At 39.9% G+C, this 25,616-nt stretch overlaps 1 protein-coding gene across 1 annotated transcript; it reads right to left on the bottom strand.

Annotated features, from left to right (window-relative positions):
• Nucleotides 1-3,741: 3,741 nt before the first annotated feature.
• On the bottom strand, nucleotides 3,742-20,343 carry LOC135511383 (isoaspartyl peptidase/L-asparaginase-like). Its single transcript, XM_064932914.1, has 8 exons — nucleotides 20,160-20,343; nucleotides 15,001-15,127; nucleotides 9,367-9,540; nucleotides 7,650-7,674; nucleotides 6,652-6,744; nucleotides 6,010-6,025; nucleotides 5,695-5,805; nucleotides 3,742-3,980 (listed from the first exon to the last, which is right to left on the bottom strand). The coding sequence occupies exons 1-8, from the start codon at nucleotides 20,341-20,343 to the stop codon at nucleotides 3,775-3,777; spliced, it is 936 nt and encodes a 311-aa protein (XP_064788986.1). The 3' UTR covers nucleotides 3,742-3,774.
• Between the last annotated feature and the right edge of the window lie 5,273 nt (nucleotides 20,344-25,616).

Here is a 25,616-nt window from a genome sequence, read left to right as displayed (position 1 = left end):
TATTCAGTGTCCCCATCCACAAATCAAACCCGATATTTGATTGATGTTAAAGGACTCACATTTTGTAAAACAACAAATAAAACTACTTAATATATTACATACAAGAGCAGGTACTGGTCAACTAAAAAAAGAAACCCACAACAACAACACTCAAGCGGTGAAGAACCAAAGGTTGTTGACTACTGAATAAATTAAGTGAAATGTGTTGCTTTGATAACCCCAAATCATCCAAATGGCATTGTGGAGTTGCTCAGGTTTAGCACTGCCTTCCTGAAAACAAAATAGTCTGATGTCATTGGATAGGGAGAGGATGAATTTAAACAGAGAGAAGGCCAATGGCTTTGAGAGAGAAAAGATCTGACCAAGCTGGTTGCTGTGTAGAGCAATGTCAACCAATTAGTCATAAAGAGGTCAAGACAACCATTTCTGAAAGAGGAAAACACTGCTTATCACTTATGGGCAGACAGTAGCATAAAATGTGGACCCAATCCCATTTCCTAGTGGTCATTGAGAGGAATGAGGTTTATACACAGTTGAAGTCGGAAGTTTACATACACTTAGGTTGGAGTCATTAAAACTCGATCAACCACTACACAAATTTCTTGTTAACAAACTATAGTTTTGGCAAGCCGGTAATGACATCTACTTTGTGCATGGCACAAGGAATTTTTCCAACAATTGTTTGCAAACAGATTATTTCACTTATAATTCACTGTATCACAATTCCAGTGGGTCAGAGGTTAACATACACTAAGTTGACCGTGCCTTTAAACAGCTTGGAAAATTCCAGAAAATTATGTCATGGCTTTAGAAGCTTCTGATAGGCCAATTGAAATAATTTGAGTCAATTGGAGGAGTACCTGTGGATGAATTTCAAGGCCTACCTTCAAACTCAGTGCCTCTTTGCTTGACATCATTGGAAAATCAAAAGAAATCAGCCAAGACCTCAGACCTCTCTCCTAGAGATGAATGTACTTTGGCGTGAAAAGTGCAAATCAATCCCAGAACAACAGCAAAAGACTTCATGAAGATGCTGGAGGAAACAGGTACAAAAGTATTTATATCCATAGTAAAACGAGTCCTATATCGACATAACCTGAAAGGTCGGTCAGCAAGGAAGAAGCCACTGCTCTAAAGCCGCCATAAAAAAAGCCAGACTACGGTTTGCAACTGCACATGGGGACAAAGATGGTACCTTTTGGAGAAATATCCTCTAGTCTGATGAAACAAAAATAGAACTGTTTGGCCATAATGACCATCGTTATGTTTGGAGGACAAAGGGGGAGGCTTGCAAGCCGAAGAACACCATCCCAACTGTGAAGCACGGGGGTGGGAGCATCATGTTATGGGGGTGCTTTTCTGCAGGAGGGACTGATGCACTTCACAAAATAGATGGCATCATGAGGGAGGACAATTATGTGGATATATAGAAGCAACATCTCAAGACATCAGTGAGGAAGTTAAAGCTTGGTGGGAAATGGGTCTTCCAAATGGACAATGACCCCAAGCATACTTCCAAAGTTGTGGCAAAATGGCTTAAGGACAACAAAGTCAAGGTATTGGAGTGGCTATCCCAATGCCCTGACCACAATCCTATAGAAAGGTTGTGGGCAGAACTGAAAAAGCATGTGTGAGCAAGGAGGCCTACAAACCTGACTCAGTTACACCAGCTCTGTCAGGAGGAATGGGCCAGAATTCACCCAACTTATTGTGGGAAGCTTGTGGAAGGCTACCCAAAACATTTGACCCAAGTTAAACAATTTAAAGGCAATTCTACCAAACACTGATTGAGTGTATGTAAACTTCTGACCCACTGGGAGTGTGATTAAAGAAATAAAAGCTGAAATAAATAATTCTCTACTATTATTCTGACATTACACATTCTTAAAATAAAAGTGGTGATCCTAACAGACCTAAGACATGGAATATTTGCTAGGATTAAATGTCAGGAATTGTGAAAAACTGAGTTAAAATGTATTTGGCTAAGGCGTATGTAAACTTCCGCCTTAAACTGTAGTGCTTCAGTTAGCACCTCGATTACAGTATGGATTTTACATTGATAATACGTTACAGGAATAGGTATTTGTAACCTGTGAAGTTTCTGAAACTGTTTTTAGTTCTTGTATTTTTGTTAAACTATGGATGAATAAATGTTAATTTAACCTTCCAATTTAGCAATAAGTCTGTATGAAATGAAATAGTTACTTGCCAACCATCGGCACACACTTCAGACATGGAACCTCTTTAAGCTAGGGGGCAGTATTTTGATGTTTGGATGAAAAACGTGCCAAAGTAAACTGCCTATTTCTCAGGCCCAGAAGCTAGAATATGCATATAATTGGAAGATTAGGATAGAAAACACTCTAAAGTTTCCAAAACGGTCAAAATGTTGTCTGTGAGTATAACAGAACTGATATTGCAGGCGAAAACCTGAGGAAAATCCATCCAGGAAGTGCTGTTTTTCTGAAACTACTCATTTCCATTGCAAGCCTATCCTCCATTTAAAGGGATATCAACCAGATTCCTGTCCCTATGGCTTCCACAAGGTGTGAACAGTCTTTAGACATAGTTTCAGACTTTTATTCTGAAAATTTATCGAAAATGATCACATCGCTACAGTGGATAGCCAGATGTCCTCAGATTTGTGCTTGCGCGCGCCTGAAGCGAGACCTTTTCTTTCTCTCTTCTATTGAAAAGGCTAAGGTCGGGTTGTAATATTATCGATTATTTATTGTAAAAACAACCTGAGGATTGATTATAAAAAACGTTTGACATATTTCTATAAACTTTACGGATACTATTTGGAATTGTCGTCTGCCCGTCGTGACCGCACAAGCCTGTGGATTTCTGAACAAAGGTTTTTGGATATATAGAGAATCTTTATCGAACAAAACAAACATTTATTGTGTAACTGGGAGTCTCGGGAGTGCAAACATACAAAGATCATCAAAGGTAAGCGATTAATTTTATTGCTTTTCTGACTTTCGTGACCAATCTACTTTGCTGCTAGCTGTTTGTAATGTTTTGTCGGCTGAGAGCTATCCTCTCATAATTGCATTGTTTGCTTTCACCGCAAAGCCTTTTTGAAATCTGACACGCCAGGTGGATTAACAATAAATTAAGCTGTATTTTGGTATATTGCACTTGTGATTTCATGAAAATGAAGCTGCCATGAGGGAAACCAAGGCTAATTAATTCCCTGTATCCTGACATGAAGGAATGACGAGTCTGGGCTCATGTGTAGGATATTTTTCCTTTCCTCACAGAGTTATTGTAATGGTCACAATTAAATCATTAGCTAGAAATAGAGACAAATATAAATTAAATACCAAAAAGGCCTTTGATGTTTGGCAGGTTTCTGATAAATCAGTTATTAATTACTAGCATCATTGTATTGCTCAATAATTGATAATATTGATGAGAGAAAGTAATTTATTTAAAATTGCTTTAATGAAGTTTGTTTTTTCCTCAGGTTTTAATTATTACAAAAACATCCATATTCCATTAAACATTTATAAATCATGACATTTACATAGAAAATTAAACCATTTTAAAACTCTCAAACTGACCAAGCTTTTATCAAATATATTCTGTGATAAAATGCCACAACATTTTGAAAACACAAACACATAGATTTCTTTGGTCCTTTAAATTCTCTTGGCAACAAAATTCCAGTAAGTAGGCTCCATTTGTCAATCTGGCACTGTGTTCCGCAATAACCCTTTTTAAAATCTATGTATCCCCCCCTCCCCCAACAACATATAGAATAAGCTGTTATTGTCTTAGTGTCTCTTTGAACTCTTCTTTTGGGTTCAAACCATACCACAGAACCTCTCTCTCCACTGCTGCCCAGGCCATTCGCTCTGTGGTGAACTTGGCTGCCCACTCCCCTGTCCGGGAAACTAATATAGCTCCTCCTCCCTGTATCCGATCACCCATGTAACACAAAGAGACCTCTACAGCCTCAGGAGCACATTTACCTGTTTAAATAGGAAACAAACTGATGGTTGGTCCCACATGCATACAGACTGAATTACTACTGTAGGGACCTATTAAAACCATAGGCCATTGCGGGCCCAGTCAGATTTAACATTCACATCAATTGAAATGAAACATAAGCCAGCCTGACAACTCTTGTCAAAACACATTGTTATTATAAACAAGTCACTGCAATGATAATAAAAGGTGCGAGGTCATTTGTCAGTGGGGGGAAATCATTTTAGGATCTAGGCTACTTCTAAAGCAACCAAGAAAACTTTTTCTAATTCAAAGCCTAAAGAAAGGAACGGCACAGTAGCTGTGGGCAGTGCAGCCATTTAACGAAGCAGAAGAAACCTCTCACGAAGACAGAGCAGCCGTTCTTCCCATTTCCCTGTGTCATTACCAGAGGACAATGTAACCAACACTGGCCCCGCTGACCCTTCTACAGACGTTGCCTCATTATCAGCCCACTGCAGCCCCACTCTGCTCAGTCACCTCTTTCTACTGCTTGCCAATTAAAAATGATTGGCAGTGGCAATGTCAAAACGTCACAATGTTTGCATCCACCGAGCATGGCCACGCGTAAGCTGATGTTAGTGTAAACGTGCAACTACCTGTGAGCAAAAAAATAAAAAATCAGATCTATGTAACGCTACTGTGGCTATGCACAACAACCAATGTCATTAAGGAAAGAATGAGCACTGCTTGAAAACAAAACATCATGGAGAATAGTTTTGGAGAGTACCTAGATGCATCTACTGTCTCTGTGTCAGAGGTCCCATTGCTACATACCAGATGGTGTAAAAGGATGTGAAAAAGAGGGATGTGAAAAAGAGGCAAAGTCACTTGCAGGATCCAATCCAGATGGGACTCTGTGGTGCTGATTCAAATTCAAACAGGGTTTCAGCCGTGTGAGCCGATAGGCTGTTATTATTCACTTTTAGCATAGATTGAATACTGTTAGTCTATTTTAGAGATTTTATCTGAAATATTAGAGCTGTCAGGTAGAAGTAGGAACCATACATACAATGATACCTCAACTTGTCTCTTGTATCGGTAGATCTAATTGTTCTAAAGTTTCCCAGGGCCTCTGAACATTCTGGTTCTCCAAGAGGAGGTGCTAATTAGATATTTAAATGACAAAATTACTTTAATTAACGGAAGCTATTACAGAGAGGAGAATGTAACCCAGTCTCATTAACTATTCATTGAACTATTCCTATTGTATCATGTCTGTATTTGACAGTGCATTAGTTTCAAACACCCCTCTATATCAAATCTGACACTGAACTGTGTTTGCATCTGAGTTTTTGGTTATAGAATAATTCGATTTCCTAATGCAAAGACCTGACACATCCATCATGACATACTGTCTGGCCTGGGAAAGACAACCAGATTGTCTGACACTTTGCTAATTAAATTGCCAAAGTTAAGTGGGCCAATTATGTTGGTGGAAAATATTTTGGCACATAATCGATCCGATCCACCAGGCCTTTCATTAACCAGACCCAACAATTAAGAGGTTGATATTCCAGACTCAGAATTATCCTTATTGGCAATCAAAACAATCATCAATATGGGCAATTTATCAAACGCCTACTTTCACATATCAAATTGTAGATATATTACATTCAATAATAAGATAACTGTGACTATGATACCCAAGTGACTTTGTGAATGATTACAAAGTGATTCCGATTAGGCTTACATTACCTTGCTCTACGTGGAAGAGGATGAGTCTGGCTAGGGTGACTTTCAGGATGGACTCTCCATGGCAAGTACAGGATACTGCCCAACTCAGGTTGTCTGCATACCCACCAGACCCTTATTTACCAGAGACAAGAGAAGGTCAAATAAAACTTCAAATCAACATACATAAACTGTTCAGATTAATCCAGTTCAATTACGGCATGAAAGAGGATAGGTTAAAAGTGTGCCTGTTCATTATACTCTGCTCTCCTGCACCTGACTTCGCCTCCAATACACCATGGACAATAGTTCTTATTTTTCATTTCAAGGTGCACTGACGATCAACACGGTCAATCTACACAGGAAACATGGTGTTCATTTATGCACCTTGCAATGAAAAATCTAGAAGTCAAGGTCAGTCACCTACTAGTGTAAGGTTTATACACTTGTTTTGGATACTCAGTTGTATCATTGTTGTCACAAAATGTGTTTATCAACAAGCGTTTCAACATTTATTCCCCAGAAATCATCTTAATGTATTCCAGTATATTTCTGGATATGCAGCACGAATACAGTAGGCAAGATACAGGACAACTTTGAATGTTTATCTTCTCTTTCCGGTCATTGTATATAGGCAGTTGATGATAGGACATATGCAGGAAGGCTTTCTGAAGGGCAGTTTTTCGAGGAAGTATTTATGTAAATGCTCCCTCTGTCACAGCGAGCATTTACCTTGTCAAAACTGAAATTGCACCGCACATTTTTTAGGAAAAAAACGGACTGTTGCTGTTCCCTCTGCGTGTACAGAACCATCAATGTTCTTTCTCATTTTGTGAAAGGACATTGTGAGGTTTGGAGAAATTGAGGTACAAACTAAATTGACCATAATGTCAACCCTATTGTTTATCTGTTTTGATAGATTCTCAGATGTTTTTGGGAGAGTTTCCACAAATAGCTTTGTACTATGTGCTCTGTTATCACCTGCAGAATATGCTGTAGCTCTTTCTCCATGTAGGGGCCACGATACTGTTGGAGCTGTTGCTGTAGACTGTTCTGGTAATGTTGCATGTGCAACTTCAACACAGGAATAAGAAACAAAATGGTGGGCAGAGTAGGAGATCATAGGTAATAGGTAAGTGGCTGTTTATTAATAAAGTTCCAAAAACGAGAGCACTACATAAATCAAACGCCCTCAAACATAAAAGTAAAGCGCGTAAACTAACACCACATAACATGAAACAATTACACACAAAACATGATGGGAAACCGAGGGTTAAATACAAGCAGATTGATTGGCGGAATGTAAACCAGGTGTGTATGGAAACAAGACAAGACAAATGTATATATGACAAATGGAGCGGCGATGGCTAGAAAGCCGGTGACATCGATCGCCGAACGCCGCCAGAACAAGGAGAGGAGCCGACTTCGGTGGAAGTCGTGACAACTATATTGAAGTCAAGGACGTCGTTTACTAGTATTCAGTTTTTATACTTGTTCTGGATACTAGTTCCTGGCAAAATCAACACCTTGAACTAAATACAATACTTCAGGGTTTCATAAAAACGAAAGTACTCAACACAGACAGCATTGTATGTAAGACATGCAGGTATATGGGTAAGTGATATAGTTCAAGGGCAAAACAAATAACATCCAAACTAATGTTTTAGCTAGTAAAGTGGTTTACCACCACTTTAAAAGGAATATTTGTGAGAACCAGTTAGGGAGGATTCCTGATGGCAGACATCAATCACATTTGACAGGTGGCTGATTGCGCCATTACATCACTACTGATAGCTGGATCTGGCTCAAGGTTTCAGGTGAAAACAGAAAGTGTTTGTCTCTACTCTCAAACTCCTGTAAGTGAAGAGCAGTTTTGTGGTGAATCTTTAAATGTATATATATTCTGGGAATCCTCAGGGAAGATTGATGTCTTTATCTAACATGTTACTCTATGGGATCAATTCTACTTTTTAACTCACCACCAAGCCATTATTCTGGTAGTACCTTAAGAGATATAAAACTTGAATAATCTAAGACATGCAATGTCTTGTGACCTCAGTGAAAAGTGCAAGAATAATTTATACAAAGTGAAATCTGATCCTCAGGGGCCATATAGCCAGCTGAGGTGTAAATGTAACTAATATAATGTCCCTGTGGGCCCTAAAAGAAACAGCTAATTACCATTGTAGTTGAATACAGCCGTGGAGCATACGAATAACCTCGCCAACTTCTGTCAGCAGCACACACCTAGCTGTGCGCTGTCATCTCCACGCTACTGATGTTATATACTGACCAGGGTCAATTCGACTGGGCAAAGGGTCTCGGCATAATCGCCTTAAATGAAGTCTGAGAGTAAATTAGTTCCAAGGGCTCTGTATTAAAACACATAAAGAGCCAATGCATTGGACTTGAACACCAGGACACCATGAATTAGGAAGCAGAGGGTGAGGCAGAGAGAGGAAAGGCTGTAGCTTAGCCAACTGTCACTCAGCACTTCCAGACAGCCTACTATTTGTTCTACTTCTTCCCACCGGGCTTGCGGTTGTTGGAGTTAAGGTGTCCACATGCTTCCCATCCAAAACAGATGTACAAGCGTGTATTATTATGAACGTGTGAATTGGAAATGTGTTTTTTTGCATATCCCAACTCCGCCTGAGACACCCTCGGAGAGTGGGTTCACGGGCAAACCCCAGGCTATGTGTCCCCTATCTCCAGCCTCTCAACACACTCACAATTTCCCAATAGAGTCTAGTGCTTCCACCATGTCATGCAGATCAGAAATTGCTGGGCTGCCAGAGTTACTCTACAGATAACTACAGACCTTGAGAAATGGTGAGAAATGGAAAATTTGCGAAGTAGTGAGTGTCTGACCAGACAATCTCCTTTGGGGAGATGAGAAGGCTGTGTTGCAGGTGTATTCTTATCCTTCTATTCAGACACATTTACACACTCACACACACACACACACACACACACACACCACAGAAAACACTGCACAATTACTTGATCTAACTTTGTCAGCTTTGAATTGATCAATATCTCGGCTTTCTACTTGCAGACTAGCTTAAGGCCATTACGTTCCCAGCTTCGTCTTTCTTTCTCTCCCCTCTCTTTGTTCTCCTATCTCTCATACAGTAAAAAGCTTATCATTTGGGGTTGTTCAACAATGACACCACTTTGCAGTGTTGCTGAGTTTCTTAGCTCTGACATGTCACTCAATGGGAATAGAAGGCTGGGAATGGAAGCCTTCTCCAGAATTACCACACCGTAACTGTCAGATCATCTATCACACAGCCTGCCGCTGCTTCTCTCACATTCAGCCTGCCTCACAGATCGCTTCCCCTACTGTGTCAACTTGTCTCGTTCCTTGGCAGTGTGCAGCGATGGAACAGCTGTCTCTATAGAGGGAGAATTCATTTCATAGGATTTCTGGGTGGTTGTTGCACATCTCTCCAGCGCTCCGCTGCATGGCAGGCTTAATGCCTCAGTGATGTCGTTTTCATTTACTGTAATGACTTTGCGGTCTTCAGGAGGATGAAAAGCCTATTTAACATACTGTAATGTGAATATAACTTGTCAGAAAGGCAGGTTATAATTTAGTCTGACTTTATGGTATTTCTTACGTTTGTGCTACAGAATAGTTGCAAACTATATGTCCAAGCCAAGGTATAACAAATGAATGGAGATTCTTCTTACCATTGAGAGTTGAAGAGCTCCTTCACTTCAACAGCATAATTCTTGGCCTTCTCCCTCTCCGCTCTCTCACATTCTGTCACCAGGGTGTTTGTAGGGACTGCAGGTATGCCAACGCTTTCAGCAAACATGTTTGCACCTCCGTCTGTCAACATGATGTGGTCGGTCTGAGTGCATCTCGATGACAGCAAGCATAGGGGATAAAAAAGAAAAACAGAAAATTAAAATTGATGCAGTTTAGGTTTGTTTTCTGAACATTAGACCGTAATAATGTTACATGTGTTACCAGTATTGAATTGTGTGCAAAGAAATGAAAATAAAATGGTACTAATCTAACTGGGAATTTTTCCCCTCTTCTGAAGAAATTAGTAATCCCAGGCACTATATAGCAGTGAGTTAGTTGCCTTAGACACATCCTGTCATCCATTATGCTAAATCGACATTTCCCTCAGAGCAAATCTATTAGCCCCTGGTTATGTAGCATCACGGCCCATTTAAGCCTATCAGCAAGCCTGGCTCACAAGACTGGCAGGTAACCTTGACCTGCCTGTTATGTCCCGTAACACTATCCATAACATCTGAGCCACATCTGATCTTAAATCCATACCTGTTGTGTGAATGCCATGAGTCTCACACCTTCCCCTGAAACAAAGCCGTGATGGGCCTTCATTCATCCAAAGTGCAATTCTGTCTTGTTCAATCTAATATTTATCAGCCTTTATCATGGTATTTCCACCTATATAGCTGACATGAGATTTCTATGGACAACAAGGAGGAACGCGATACAGTTCATTTCTTTGTGATAATGGGGAGGAGGATGTTGATACACTTCTGGGGGGATGGAATTGGATGTAATACTGATACTATTTTAATATTTTAATCTTTAGCCAGGAAATTAAGGATATCTGTCTTCAGTGTTTAGTCACTTGCTGCACCTACCAAAAGAGTGTGATTTACTCTTATTGACTGTATGTTTTGTTTATTCCATGTGTAACTCTGTGTTGTTGTATGTGTCGAACTGCTTTGCTTTATTCTTGGCCAGGTCGCAGTTTTAAATGAGAACGGGTTCTCAACTTGCCTACCTGGCTAAATAAAGGTGAAATAATTAAAATAAAAAATACATAGTTAACTGACAAAATAATGGAAACACCTGAGTAAATGAGGGATACAATGTATTTTGAAAGCATGTGCTTTCACACAGGTGTGTTTCCTGGGTTAATTAAGCAATTAACATTCCATCATGCTTACAGTCAAATATAAAAATGCTGGGCATGCCATTATTTTGGCTACCATGGCTATGCCCCCATAGGAGGACAATGCCCCCATCCACAGGGCACTAAGTGGTCACTGAATGGGTTGATGAGCATGAAAACGATGTAAACCATATACCATGGCTGTCTCAGTCACCAGATCTCAACCTAATTGAACACTTATGGGAGATTCTAGAGCGGGACCCGACACCGCGTTTTCCACCACCATCAACAAAACACAAAATGATGGAATTTCTCTTGGAAGAATGGTGTCGCATCCCTCCAATAGAAAGACACTTGTAGAATCTATGCCAAGACACATTGAAGCTGTTCTGGCCCAATACCCTTTTAAGACACATTTAACACATTTCATCCTTAATTTTGGCAGTTACCTGTACATTCTCAACTGTTCTAAATGTAGAACGGTCTTAATGTTCTGTTTTGTCCTGTGTGTACTGTAATGGGAGACAGGAGAACACCATTAGAAACTTTTAAATATTAAAATGGTTATTCATGTAATTTCTCTCTGTCAGGCCAGGTGCACTCTAGATAACAGGAAGGAACACAGGGCCAGTGAAGCTTGATCGCTGCATTGATCATGCCCTGATGAATTTTTAATACCAAGCTGTTAAACAGATCACAGCAGGACTATGGTCTTTCAGGGTGGTGACAGGAGCCCAAGATCATCCATTCTCTCAGACATTTGGCCACTATTTTGTGTTCCCTGAGTGACAAGGTGAAGTTTCACCATGTTTTTTTAGCTTCCACGATGAAAGATTTGTTAGTATCTAATCTTTAAATTGGTAGGGTAATGCAGTAGAAAACCAGCACACTGAGAATATAAATCCATGCAGAAAAAAGGGGTAATCTCACCGGTATAAACACATAGTTCTTTGAATTGTCAGACTAGCTAATAATGCACTGATTTGTTGGATAAAACTAGGAGACAAAAAGCCTGTTATTTTTGTCTGGGCTTGCCTAACTTCAGAGACTCCGAAGATTGAATTCTTTACAATGGCTATTCAGAAAACAAAATTGTAGCAATATCGCTGTGTGGTTATGTTTCAAAGAGTCTAGAAGGGGATTCATGACTTCAAATATGTACTGTATCTCCGCTGCAGCTGAGCAGACTTCACCAGAGGAAATGAGAAGAGTCTGTATCCCAAACAATTCATTATAAACCCTGTCAGTTGTTTTGATGGAAGGTGTCAGGCAAATTAATAAATCATGGAAGATGTTATGTTAATACGATACGCTGTCAGTCTTTTGCAACAGGCCTTCATCTTAGTGGTGTTTCCCATCCATTTTCAGATAGCATCTGGAGTGAGGTATTAGTTGACAGCATTACAAGATTACCAAGTAGCCAAGTGAGAACAGAGATGCCTCCCGCCCTACACATTCTACCTGTTAATAACCTCCTAGCTGTTAGATCAAATAGTTCTGTTCATTCTGTTCTGTGACATCTGAAACGGACAGCGTCACTCCATAATCTCATCACTTTCAGTGCTACATCACATAATAGATCTGCATGTTTCAATGAGTTACTCCTTAATGTCCCTTGTGAGTAAATCATATAATCAAACTATAATTCTCATCACCTGAAAGGATCGAGATTAAAATCAATCAAAAACCAGCTTCCATTGATTATCTTTTGATTTCTGCTAAAAGGAAATGGTCAAGTTTTGAAGGATGGCAATAACCATGTGTAGAGAAGTCAATTTAATGACATCTCTTACACAAGAGCCCAGATACACAGTAGATTCTGTATAGCCCCCTATAGCTATCTTTATCATTGCATTCAAACCAAATTCCTTCGTAAATACTTAAATTGCCTTCAAGTTATAATTTTCAGGGACTTGACTTTTATAGCAAAGTACTCAGTTGAAATGCAACCGTAAAACAGGAGAGCTAACAGAACTCACACTCAAAATTGTATCAATGACAACCATATCAGTTACTATCCAAACTCATCCAGGTGTAATGGTTCTTCACCTCTCAGTAAGCTGTTTTATCATGTGATTTATCAATTATTCACAATGTCTAGCTCTGGTAAATCTGTGTGCCTGATCAATGTGATTCATCTGGGGCGGCAGGTGGTGGTCAGAACTAGGTAGCCTAGTGGTTAGCGCGTTGGACTAGTAACCGAAAGGTTTCAAGATCAAATCCCCAAGCCAACAAGGTAAAAATCTGTTGTTCTGCCCCTGAACAAGACAGTTAACCCACTGTTCCTCAGCTGTCATTGAAAATAAGAATTTGTTCTTAACTGACTTGCCTAGTAAAATATATCTACACACCTTTGCAAATGTTTTCAGAAAATAATTGCCTGATATTATAGCTCTTCATATGTTATACAGTGCCTTCGGTATTCAGACCCCTTGACTTTTTCCACATGTTGTTACGTTATAGCCTAAAATTTACACTACAAACTTGGCACACCTGTATTTGGGGAGTTTCTCCTATTCTTCTCTGAAGATCCTCTCAAGCTCTGTCAACTTGGATGGGGAGCGTTGCTGCACAGCTACTTTCAGATCTCTCCAGAGATGTTTGATCGGGTCTGGGCTAGAGGTCGACCGATTAATCGGAATGGCCAATTAATTAGGGCCGATTTCAAGTTTTCATAACAATCGTTAATCGGCATTTTTGGACACCGATCATGGTTGATTACATTGCACTCCACGAGGAGACTGCGTGGCAGGCTGACTACCTGTTATGCGAGTGCAGAAAGGAGCCAAGGTAAGGTGCTAGCTAGCCTTAAACGTATCTTATAAAAACAATCAATCTTAACATACTCACTAGTTAACTACACATGGTTGATGATATTACTAGTTTATCTAGCTTGTCCTGCGTTGCATATAATCGATGCGGTGCCTGTTAATTTATCATTGAATCACAGCCTACTTCGCCAAACGGGTGATTTAACAAGCGCATTTGCGAAAAAAGCACTGTCATAGCACCAATGTATACCTAACCCTAAACATCAATGCCTTTCTTAAAATCAATACACAGAAGTATATTTTTTTAAACCAGCATATTTAGTTAAAAGAAATTCATGTTAGCAGGCAATATTGAATGAGGGAAATTGTGTCACTTCTCTTGCGTTCATTGCAGGCAAAGTCAGGGTATATGTAGCCACCTGGCTCGTTGCAAACTAATTTGCCAGAATTTTATGTAATTATGACATAACATTGAAGATTGTGCAATGTAACAGGAATATTTAGACTTATGGATGCCACCCGTTAGATAAAATATGGAACAGTTCCGTATTTCACTGAAAGAATAAGCAAATTGTTTTCGAAATGATAGTTTCCGGATTTGACCATATTTATTACCCAAGGCTCGTATTTCTGTGTGTTATTATATTATAATTAAGTCTATGATTTGATAGAGCAGTCTGACTGAGCGGTGCTAGGCAGCAGCAGGCTCATAAGCATTCATTCAAACAGCACTTGACTGCGTTTGCCAGCAGCTCTTCGCAATGCTTCAAGCATTGCGCTGTTTATGACTTCAAGCCTATCAACTCCAGAGATTAGGCTGGCAATACTAAAGTACCTATTAGAACATCCAATAGTCAAAGGTATATGAAATACAAATGGTATAGAGAGAAATAGTCCTATAATAACTACAACCTAAAACTTCTTACCTGGGAATATTGTTAAAAGGAACCACCAGCTTTCATATGTTCTCATGTTCTGAGCAAGGAACTTAAACGTTAGCGTTCTTACATTGCACATATTGCACCTTTACTTTATTCTCCAAAACTTTGTTTTTGCATTATTTAAACCAAAGTGAACATGTTTCATTATTTATTTGAGATTAAATGGATTTTTACTGATGTATTATATTAAGTTAAAATAAAAGTGTTCATTGTTCATTCAGTATTAGAAATATATATATATATATAAAATCGGTATCGGCTTTTTTTGGTCCACCAATAATTGATATCGGTATCGGCGTTGAAAAATCATAATCGGTCGACCTCTAGTCTGGGCTCTGGCTGGGCCACTCAATGACATTCAGAGAGTTATCCCGAAGCCACTCCTGCGTTGTCTTGGCTGTGTGATTAGGGTCAGTGTCCTGTTGGAAGGTGACCCTTCGCCCCAGTCTGAGGTCCTGAGCTCTCTGGAGCAGGTTTTCATCAAGGGTCTCTCTGTGGCCTCCTGGGTGGCGCAGTGGTCTCAGGCACTGCATCCCAGTGCTAGCTGTGCCACCAGAGATTCTGGGTTCAAGCCTAGGCTCTATCACAGCCGGCTGCGATCGGGAGGCTCATAGGGCAGCGCACAATTGGCCCAGCGTTGTCCAGGTTAGGCCGGCAGGGATATCCTTGTCCCATTGTGCACTCCTGTGGTGGGACGGGTGCAGTGCACACTGATCAGGTTGCTAGGTGTACGGTGTTTCCTCTGACACATTGGCGCGGCTGGCTTCTGGGTTGGATGTGCATTGTGTCAAGAAGCAGTGTGGCTTGGTTGGGTTGTGTTTCAGAGGATGCATGGCTCTCGACCTTTGCCTCCCTGAGTCTGTGCAGGAGTTGCAACAATGAGACAAGTCTGTAACTACCAATTGGGGAGAATTGGTTAAAAAAAAGGATCTCTCTCTGTACTTTGCTTTGTTCATCTTTGCTTCAATCCTGACTAGTCTCCCAGTCCCTGCCACTGAAAAACACCCCCACTGCATGATGGTGCCAGGTATCCTCCAGACGTGATGCTTGGCATTCATGCCAAAGAGTTGACTTTTTGTTCCATCAGATCAGAGAATGGTTTGAGAGTCACCAAGACTGCCGGTGGCAAGCGGGATGTGCCTTTTACTGAGGAGTGTCTTCTGTCTGGCCATAAAGGCCTGATTGTCAGAGTGCCAAGGCCTGATTGGCAGAGTGCCAAGCGGCCAGCTATAGGAGTCTTGGTGGTTCCAAACTTCTTCCATTTAAGAATGATGGAGGCCACTGTGTTCTTGGGGACCTTCAATGCTGCAGACGTCTTTTGGTACCCTTCCCCAGATCTGTGCCTTGACACAATCCTGTCTCGGAGCTATACGAACAATTCCTTCGGCCTCATGGCTTGGTTTATGCTCTGACATGCACTGTCAACTGTAAGACCTTATAAAGACAGGTGTATCACTTTCCAATCAATTGAATCTACCACAAGTGGCCTTGTAGAAATATCACAAGGATGATCAATGGAAATAAGATTCACCTGAGCTCAATTTCAAATCGCATAGCTAAGGGTCTGAAAACTTATGTAAATGTAATATTTACGTTTTACGTTTTTAATAAATTAGCAAACATTTCTAAAAACCTTTTTTCACTTCATCATTATGGGGTATTGTGTGTAGATTGCTGAGGATTTAAACAAAAAAAATGTGGAAAAAGTCATGGGGTCTGAATACTTTCCTACACTTTGCACTTTCAGCAGCTCAGAGGAGTGAAGTGCTATATTCGGTTAGCAGAATAAAAGCCCTTTAGTACTGGGAAAGAAGCACAAAAGGTTGTAAAAGGGTGACACAAACAAAGGTGGGATATTTCTAAAGACGGTTAATTAACCTGGCACCTAGTGCTGAGCAATTTAACCAACATTTTCATTCTTAAACAACTAATTGGCCAACATTGGTTAAATTATTTGAACTCAATGAGCACATTGTGCAGTTTCTGTTGAGATAAATCATAGGGAACTGTAGTTTCCAACAGGCCAATATTCTACATAGTTTAGCGCAGAAAACATGGTTAACCACAATGACCATAATCCATTGCGCGCCTACTTGTCCGGTCTGTGTGTTTCTTTTACGCCTGTTACATTAGGTTAGTGTGGGGAAGACAAGGAGAAAACAAGAAAAGACCGAAGAATGCATGATGAGAGGGATGAGAGAAGTTGCTTCACGAGGTATCTCTACCTGAATATAAGGTTGAAAGTTTACATACACTTAGGTTGGAGTCATTAAAACTCATTTTTCAACCACTCCACAAATTTCTTGTTAACAAACAATAGTCTTGGTAAGTCAGTTAGGACATCCACTTTGTGCTTGACACAAGTAACTTTTCCAAAAATGGCTTACAGACAGATTATTTCACTTGCTTACAGACAGATTATTTCACTTCTAATTCACTGTATCACAATTCCAGTGGGTCAGAAGTTTACATACACTAAGTTGACCGTGCCTTTAAACAGCTTGGAAAATTCCAGAAAATTATGTCATGGCTTTAGAAGCTTCTGATAGGCTAATTGACATAATTTGAGTCAATTGGAGGTGTGCTTGTGGATGGATTTCAAGGCCTACCTTAAAACTCAGTGCCTCTTTGCTTGACATCATGGGAAACTCAAAAGAAATCAGCCAAGACCTCAGAAAAAAATTATAGACCTCTACAAGTCTGATTCATCCTTGGGAGCAATTTCCAAATGCCTGAAGGTACAACGTTCATCTGTACAAACAATAGTATGCAAGTATTAACACTATGGGACCACGTAGCCATCATACCGCTCAGGAAGGTGACGTGTTCTGTCTCCTAGAGATGAACATACTTTGGTTCGAAAAGTGCAAATCAATCCCAGAACAACAACAAAGCACATTGTGAAGATGCTGGAGGAAACAGGTACAAAAGTATCTATATCCACAGCAAAACAAGTCCTATATCGACATAACCTGAAAGGCCGCTCAGCAAGGAAGAAGCCACTGTTCCAAACCGCCATAAAAAAAGCCAGACAACGGTTTGCAACTGCACATGGGGACCGTACTTTTTGGGGAAATGTCCTCTGGTCTGATGAAACAAAAATAGAACTGTTTGGCCATAATGACCATCGTTATGTTTGGGGGAAAAAGGGGAGGCTTGCAAGCTGAAGAACACCATCCCAACATTGAAGCATGGGGGTGGCAACATCATGTTATGGGTGTGCTTTGCTGCAGGAGGGACTGATGCACTTCACAAAATAGATGGTATCATGAGGGAGGACAATTATGTGGATATATTGAAGCAACATCTCAGGACATCAGTCAGGATGTTAAAGCTTGGTTGCAAATTGGAACATGTTCTCAGTCAACTTAACTGGTAAAATAACAAATAAATAAAATGGGTCTTCCAATTGGACAATGACCCCAAGCATACTTCCAAAGTTGTGGCAAAATGGCTTAAGGACAACATAGACAAGGTATTGGAGTGGCCATCACAAAGCCCTGACCTTAATCTTATAGAAAATATGTGGGCAGAACTGAAGAATCGTGTGCGAGCAAGGAGGCCTACAAACCTGACTCAGTTACATCTGCTCTGTCAGGAGGAATGGGACAAAATTCATCCAACTTATTGTGGGAAGCTTGTGCAAAGCTACCCGAAACGTTTGACCCAAGTTAAACAATTTAATGGCAATTCTATCAAATACTAATTGAGTGTATGTGAACTTCTGACCTACTGGGAATGTGATGAAATAAATAAAGCTGAAATAGATAATTCTCTCTGCTATTTTTCTGACTTCAACTGTACATAATCTAAGTGATTGAGAGTTGGTTTTCAGGTGTCGTAAAAGTATGCATTATTTAGGGAAATGGAAAAGGTGATACCTACATTCAACTGAAATGTGTCTTCAGCATTTAACCCAAACCCTCTGAATCAGAGAGGTGCGGAGGGCTGCCTTAATCCACATCCACGTCCTCGGCGCCAGGGGAACAGTGGGTTAACTGCCTTGCTCAGGTGCAGAACAACAGATTTTTACCTCGTCAGTTCGGGGATTCAATCCAGCAACCTTTCGGTTACAGGCCCAAATCTCCTGTCCGCCAAGCTTTGAGGAAGCTATTTTATCAGACAGTATAGGCAGCAGCTTTATAGAGATGAGATGATGACTTGGAATTAAATAATAAAGTCATCAAATATAACAATTGTAATATACACAACAACTGAAATATTTTACTAAAGTAAAGTAACGTAAATAAATGAAGGTCAATAAGGTATAAGCAGTAATGGGCAGTCACTGCCATTATGAGATTCTTATTAATTGTTGTATTTTGTGTTACAGCATTCAAACCACATAATGCATAGTGCATTTATTGCAAAAAATAAAACCCGAAATGGAAAACAGTGATTTTTTACATTTTCAAAATCGACCCGAATACAAACCAACCTCAAAAAGCACTGATCGCAACAGGACGAAGAGGGAACAAAATCCAAAATCCAATGAAATGGTGGGTCACATTCATCAGGGGTCAGGTTCTCTCAGACCATGACTAAAGGAAAGAGTTGGTCAAGAGTGTGTCATTCAACACCAAAATAAATAGTATTTTTTTTGTCATTTCTTACTTCAGACAAATTGAAAATCTATTGATATTTGTGGCAGCGTAGTTGCATATTTTGAAACACTTTCTTCTTCCTAACAGTGTGTTGAGAGAAATGTTTATCAATGTCAATGGAGTACAAAGAGATGCCTATTGCTGTGTAATAACACAATATCAGGTCTCTTCACTACACCCAGAGGTCATTGTAACTTGCAGTCTTTCCCCCCAAAGTGAGATTGCATTAGTCGCCTATTGATTAGACCTTGCTCCTGAGTGCCAACTGCTTCAGTGTATACAATTATCCTGTGATGAAGTGCTGATTTCGCTACAATGCCTTAAAGAGGATCTGGCATTTCACCTAATGTGGCAGTTAGCCATCACAAACTAGATGGGTCCCGATAAGCTGAGTGTGTTAATGAAGTGTCTTGTGCTTCCCTATGGTTTGGTGTAATCCGATGATTGCTCCAAACCGTTCAATGCCATTAGACTGATCGTTAAGTAGACTCCTTACGCCTTGATCCCACAGATCGTAGCGCAAAATAGTACGCAGCATCATCTGGATATGCATGCAACAAAAATTCATCATTCACCTTCTGCTGCCATTTCTATCATAGCAGTCTACACATACGTTCAATAAATCCAACGTATCCACCACACAGAACGCACTGCAACTGCCTCAGCAACACAATGCTGCAAGGAAAACACAGCATTCCATTGGAAATGAATGTACTTCTGATGTTCCAAAATGTAATGACGCTGTCAGAGTGATCGAGGTGTCAGAAGTACAAAAGGAAATACAGTGGAATGTGAGAGAGATGACATGTGTTACATGGAACTTATCACATGTCATGATACCCTTCTCATTTGAATACTACCATATTCTACCTTTGGAAATTACATCAGAAAATGGGAAAATATTCAGGCCCACTGTGAAAAATGCTTAAGATTATAAAGTTAAATAGGGTCAGTGGGTAGTGTTTTAAATGTGGCATTAGCTGAAATAAAACTTCATTGAATTATTGATTTAAAAAAAATCATGAGCCTGTCACTAAAATGCATCTGAATATGAGACCAGGGAGAATTCACTATCGCAAATGGAGTTTACAAGCTATATAATTGAAGCTTAAAGTAAACGTTTATGTTGAACCAATTGTAAAACATTTACATTTAATTTGAATGAAATTTTAACTTATTTTGATCTCTGCAAAAAAATATGAAAATATCTATGATATGTTTCAATAGAGAACTATCACCATTGGAGATAAAATTCAAATCACCACACCAGCAGCACAGGGAAAGTACCTGCATCAAAGGTTGGGTTATCTTCTAAGGCCCTAACAGACAGCTCAACAGCATCCAATGCACTGCCTTCTCTCTTCATAGCCAGAAAGCCTGCAGTAGCTGTAGACTTCACATCCACTGATGCCTTAGCCATATCATCCGGGATGGCCCATGCACCGCCATGCACAACTATTACTGGCTTCATCTTCAGGTCTCACAAAGCCTACAAAAACAAATCACACTTGACAAAAATGTCAGAAGAATGTCCTGTGTAAACGATTAATACTTGTATATTTTCACCTACAGTATAGGCTACTGTAAAATTACATATTTCTGCTCCAAGTTGTGCGTGTCTATTGATTACATTACTTTGGTTGATATATATATATAGCCTATGGCTATTTTCAGCGCCACATCTTTTAGGTTTAGACTGCACCTACAATATTTCCATCAGAATGCACTGGTATGGCATATATTGTTATATTGCCTACTGTCTTCACAATGAAATGCACATTTAATCTCTTTGAAGGCACCCTTCAACAAATTAGTGCATAGGCCTATTTGTAGCTTAAATGTCACTTTCGCAAGAGAGCAATATACCTATTAGGCTAGCTGTCAAATAGTTTTCCCTCAGCAGGAAAACGTGATCCAGTAACGTTAGCTAGTCAAAATATCAACCGGCGCTACAGGAAACTCTCAATCCAATCAACGCATATTTATGAGAGGTGTTAAAAATTCTAACTTCTCTCAGTAGCCTACTTTATATGACGTGATTTTCAATACACTACAATTTCGTTTAAAAAGTATTACACATAGAAGCAGGAAAAACTTGGGAAGTAGCCTAGCACTCACTTCAATAGCTCCAGAATGAAAACTTTTCACTCGGAAGTCTACGTCGCATTTTCACAATGTGAGAAGAAAAGTGTGTGCGCGTGTGATTTAGTTCGCATGACGCATCGACAGGGCGGAGTTCACACAATCACACTGACTTCAGGCTAACAGATTGGTTTGTGCCCCAAGATAATGTGTAGGTTATAAACAAATAATTATGAAAAAGGCCTAAATAGGATATTCCTAAATGTTTGTTTAAAATGCTGAAAAAAGTATGACATATAAAATGCCCCTATTAAAAAGTATATACAGAACTTACAATGGTTTTCTTTCCTTTTAGAATGGTGCCATGGCTCTTTGAGTTTTCAGTTTTGAGAGCATACCTGGGACTGTGTGAGGTAATGAAAGTGCAAGGAAGTGCATTTTAAAGAGTAAAGTGTCCTGGTGTTACGCGTGTGGCAGCACAATCTCAGTGGGATATGATGAATAAAGGCCTCATATTTCTCCTGGTAGACCTTACTTATTGATCTAAACAGTTCTTATGCATTAAAGAAGCCATCTGGGGGATCAAACACTTAAGGTATGGATTATTTATTTAGATGTGGTTCTTCCATAATGTGTTGGGTAACACAATCTGGCCAGTGTGGTTCCCAGAGAATGACACTAGACACATTATTACAGGAAGTTTCTCCCAGTGATTTGTTGTTGTATCCAAACACAATGTGATGTATGAGTAGATATATGGTTTGAGCTGCTCCTTCCAACTCATTTACACTTCAAAACCATTTGTACCTCAGAATCAACTGCACATATTCTATTGAATTATTATGGCAAACCACAATAGAAAATGGGATTTGCTGATGCTATTGATCTATGCTGTGTTGATGTTGCTCATGTCAAAGGCTAACTTCCCCTCCCTTAGTTTTCCATTCTTTAATCATGCATGATGAGGTTATAATGGCTCAGGCTCACCATGGCGTTTCATTGTAATCATTGTGTCAGAAAGTGAAAAAGAATCATGAATCGTGTCAAGATGAAAAATCCAAAGGAACTGCAAGTGAGAGATCGGCTACAGGCAGCACAGTCATTATGGACAAAATGTGAACCTTCAATTCACATCATCTGTTTCCTGGCTAACATGAAATATGTGAAGTAGAGATTGGATACATGAAGGGTTCACCTTATGGATACTGTAACTTCCTTCTATGCTGTTATATTCCACAGGATTTGTTTGATGAACGCACAGAAGTGTTCAAATAATACATGAACATTTGAACCTTGTTCTTCAGCTCTTCTATTATGAGTCATCACAAACACAAACTTTTTGAAAGGGCCTTACCACTATTTTTCCCACTTTTTCTAAACACGTATGCTTCATGGGGGTACGAGCAGAGATGTTTGACCTTCGTACCCTTGAAGGACATATAGTGAATGAACTATGACACTGATTCCTATGACTCTTCACTCTATAGAACTCAATCAGGACAGAGAGGAAGAGGTGAAGCTCGAGGGTCCACCCCATCAAAATCTGTCCACGTGAGAATACAGTGATAAGCAGACCGATAAGCAGACTTATAAGCAGACCACCTGTCTTCCCAGCTTTGGGACAACGACTCCCATTGTTAGGGCAGAAGCTGACAAGACCATCTCCTCATTATAAACACCATCTCTGGAGAGGATCATCAATTCCAGGGAACAAACTGCTCAGATACTGTACATTAGCTTTCAATACAGGTCTCATCTGTATCTCCCTTAACCCTTATGAACAGCACAGAACAGCCTTGAAAGAACCTGTCATACCTGATTTCATGGCAGCACTAACAACACATTATTGAGTTAATACTTTAAAAATAGAGTTTCACAAATCACATTATAAGAGCTGCATTAATATACTGCTCCTGAAGGGAGGCACAGTTTGATTTTGTTTACTGACAAAATACTTTCAGATTTTATCCACTGACCCCTTTCCACCTCCCATTAATCTGTCAGTTATATTTAGACATCATATGGGTTGGGCTTTAAACAGAGTGTTTATATCAGTAACTGGTTTACACACAGAAAATGTGAAACAAATATAAACTTTAGGAAAAAATGCGTAGTCAAATTCCCTCGCAAGGCAATGCGTTACATTTAATTCTCATAGCTGTTTATTTGCTTCAAATGAGAAAACAATTTAACACAAAACAAAATAGTATTTGAATGAGGAAATAGAATATGGGAGCTGTTTCAGAAAAATATGTGTGGAAGGACCATGGTCCATAATAATTGCTGATAAGTTTTGCAGCCCTCTGAAGTACTAAAAATAGGAATTTCAATTACCTCTGTGAGGTCTAATATCCACATTTTTCTTTCTTACCAGAGGCAATTATTAAACTCACTTTTACCAGGAAGCTAACACTGGACATAATTGCGGATGACAAATGGCATTGGCTTGTCTGAATCCTGAAAGGCTGCATTCCAACTAGCGCTGGTGATGTTGACACTTTTAGCCAGGAGAAATAGCAGGGATTATTAGCCCAAGGCTATACTCTGAACCAGCCTACTGTAGATTCAGAGGTATAGCTCTGGCCCCTCTTCATGTTGCTGTTATTCACAGCACTATACCAATGTAGGCTACTCCTGTAAAAACACCAGCAGAGACAGAGGCGCTTGATCGGTATACTGACCTTTCTCACATTCATATCACTCAGTGTTGCAAAGACATTATTTTAAAGCTATGGTTGAGTTGCAAAACATGAACCATTGGTAGTTTACCCTGGATACTTATAGTACAATTATGTTGATACAAAACCTTGGTTCACTCCAGAAACCACCTCAGTGATTTAATCAGTACTGTACGTTGCTAGGTTGTGTTTGTTGAAACTAGAGGGCATTTCTCCTGCAAGTGTGAGAAAGAAAGATAAACCACAAATTAACAAAGAAGGTTAAAGAGATTGTGGGGCTGTTGAAAAATAACCCTAGGAGAACCATTTCGTTCCAAATTGACCATACCTTAAAGTTAGAATCCTTAGTTGCTAAATACAGCACATTCAGAACCCATTCAGACCCCTTGACTTTTTCCACATTTTGTTACGAAACAGCCTTATTCTAAAATGGATAAAAATGTTCCTCATCAATCTACACACAACACCCCATAATGACAAAGGGGAAAAAAGGTTTGTAAATTTTTTTTGCACATATATAAACATTAAGACAGAAATACCTTATTTAAATAAGTATTCAGACCCTTTGCTATGAGACTCGAAATTGAGCTCAGGTGCGTCCTGGTTCCATTGATCATCCTTGAGATGTTTCTACAACTTCATTGGAGTCCATCTGTGGTAAATTTGATTGATTGGATATGATTTGGAAAGGCACACATTGTCTATATAAGGTTCCACAGTTGACAGTGCATGTCAGAGGAAAAACCAAGCCTTGAGGTCGAAGGAATTAGAGCTCCAAGACAGGATTGTGTCGAGGCACAGATATGGGGAAGGGTACCAAAACATTCCTGCAGCACTGAAGGTCCTCACAAACATAGTGGCCTCCATCATTCTTAAATGGAAGAAGTTTGGAACCACCAAGACTCTTCCTAGAGCTGGCTGCCCGGCCAAACTGAGCAATTGGGGGAGGAGGGCCTTGGTCAGGGAGGTGACCAAGAATCCTATAGTGACTCTGACAGAGCTCCAGAGTTTCTCTGTGGAGATGGGAGAACCTTCCAGAATCTCAACCATCTCTGCAGCACTGCACCAATCAGGCCTTTATGGATGAGTGCCCAGACGGAGGCCACTCCTCAGTAAAAGGTACATGACAGCTTGGAATTGAAAGGAAACAAGATTCTCTGGTCTGATGAAACCAAGATTGAACTCTTTGGCCTGAATGCCAAGCATTACGTCTGGAGGAAACCTGGCACCAACGCTACAGTGAAGTATGGTGGTGGCAGCATCATGCTGTGGGGATGTTTTTCAGCGGCAGGGACTGGGATCGAGGGAAAGATGAACGGAGCAAAGTACAGAGCGATCCTTGATGAAAACATGCTCCAGAGCACTCAGGACCTCAGACGGGGCAAATGTTCACCTTCCAACAGGACAACGACCCTAAGCACACAGCCAAGACAACGAGGGAGTGGCTTCAGGACAAGTCTCTGAATGTCCTTGAGTGGCCCAGCCAGAGCCTGGACTTGAACCCAATCGAACATCACTGGAGAGACCTGAAAATAACTGTGCAGTGACGCTCCCCATCCAACCTGACAGAGCTTGAGAGGATCTGCAGAGAAGAATGGGAGAAACTCCCCAAATACAGGTGTGTCAAGCTTGTAGCGTCATACGCAAGAAGACTCAATGGTGTAATCGTTGCAAAATGTGCTTCAACATAGTACTGAGCAAAGGGTCTGAATACTTATGTAAATGTATTATTTCTGTTGTTGTTTTTTTATACATTTGCAAAAAAAATCTAAACCTGTTTTTGCTTTGATATTATGGGATATTGTGTGTAGACTGATGAGAGAAAATAAAATAATTGTATACATTTTAGAATAAGGCTGTAACGTAACAAAATGTTGAAGAAGTCAAGGGGTCTGAATACTTTCCAAATGCACCGTACATTTTTTTTATTCTTATAAATTAATGATATATACTAATTGATTCTTGAATAATATAACTTATTAAT

Source organism: Oncorhynchus masou, chromosome 24 (genome assembly GCF_036934945.1).
Source record: "Oncorhynchus masou masou isolate Uvic2021 chromosome 24, UVic_Omas_1.1, whole genome shotgun sequence".
Taxonomy (NCBI): Eukaryota; Metazoa; Chordata; class Actinopteri; order Salmoniformes; family Salmonidae; genus Oncorhynchus; species Oncorhynchus masou.
The sequence above is the reverse complement of the archived record's forward strand: the minus strand, read 5'-3'. Positions and strand labels throughout refer to the sequence as shown.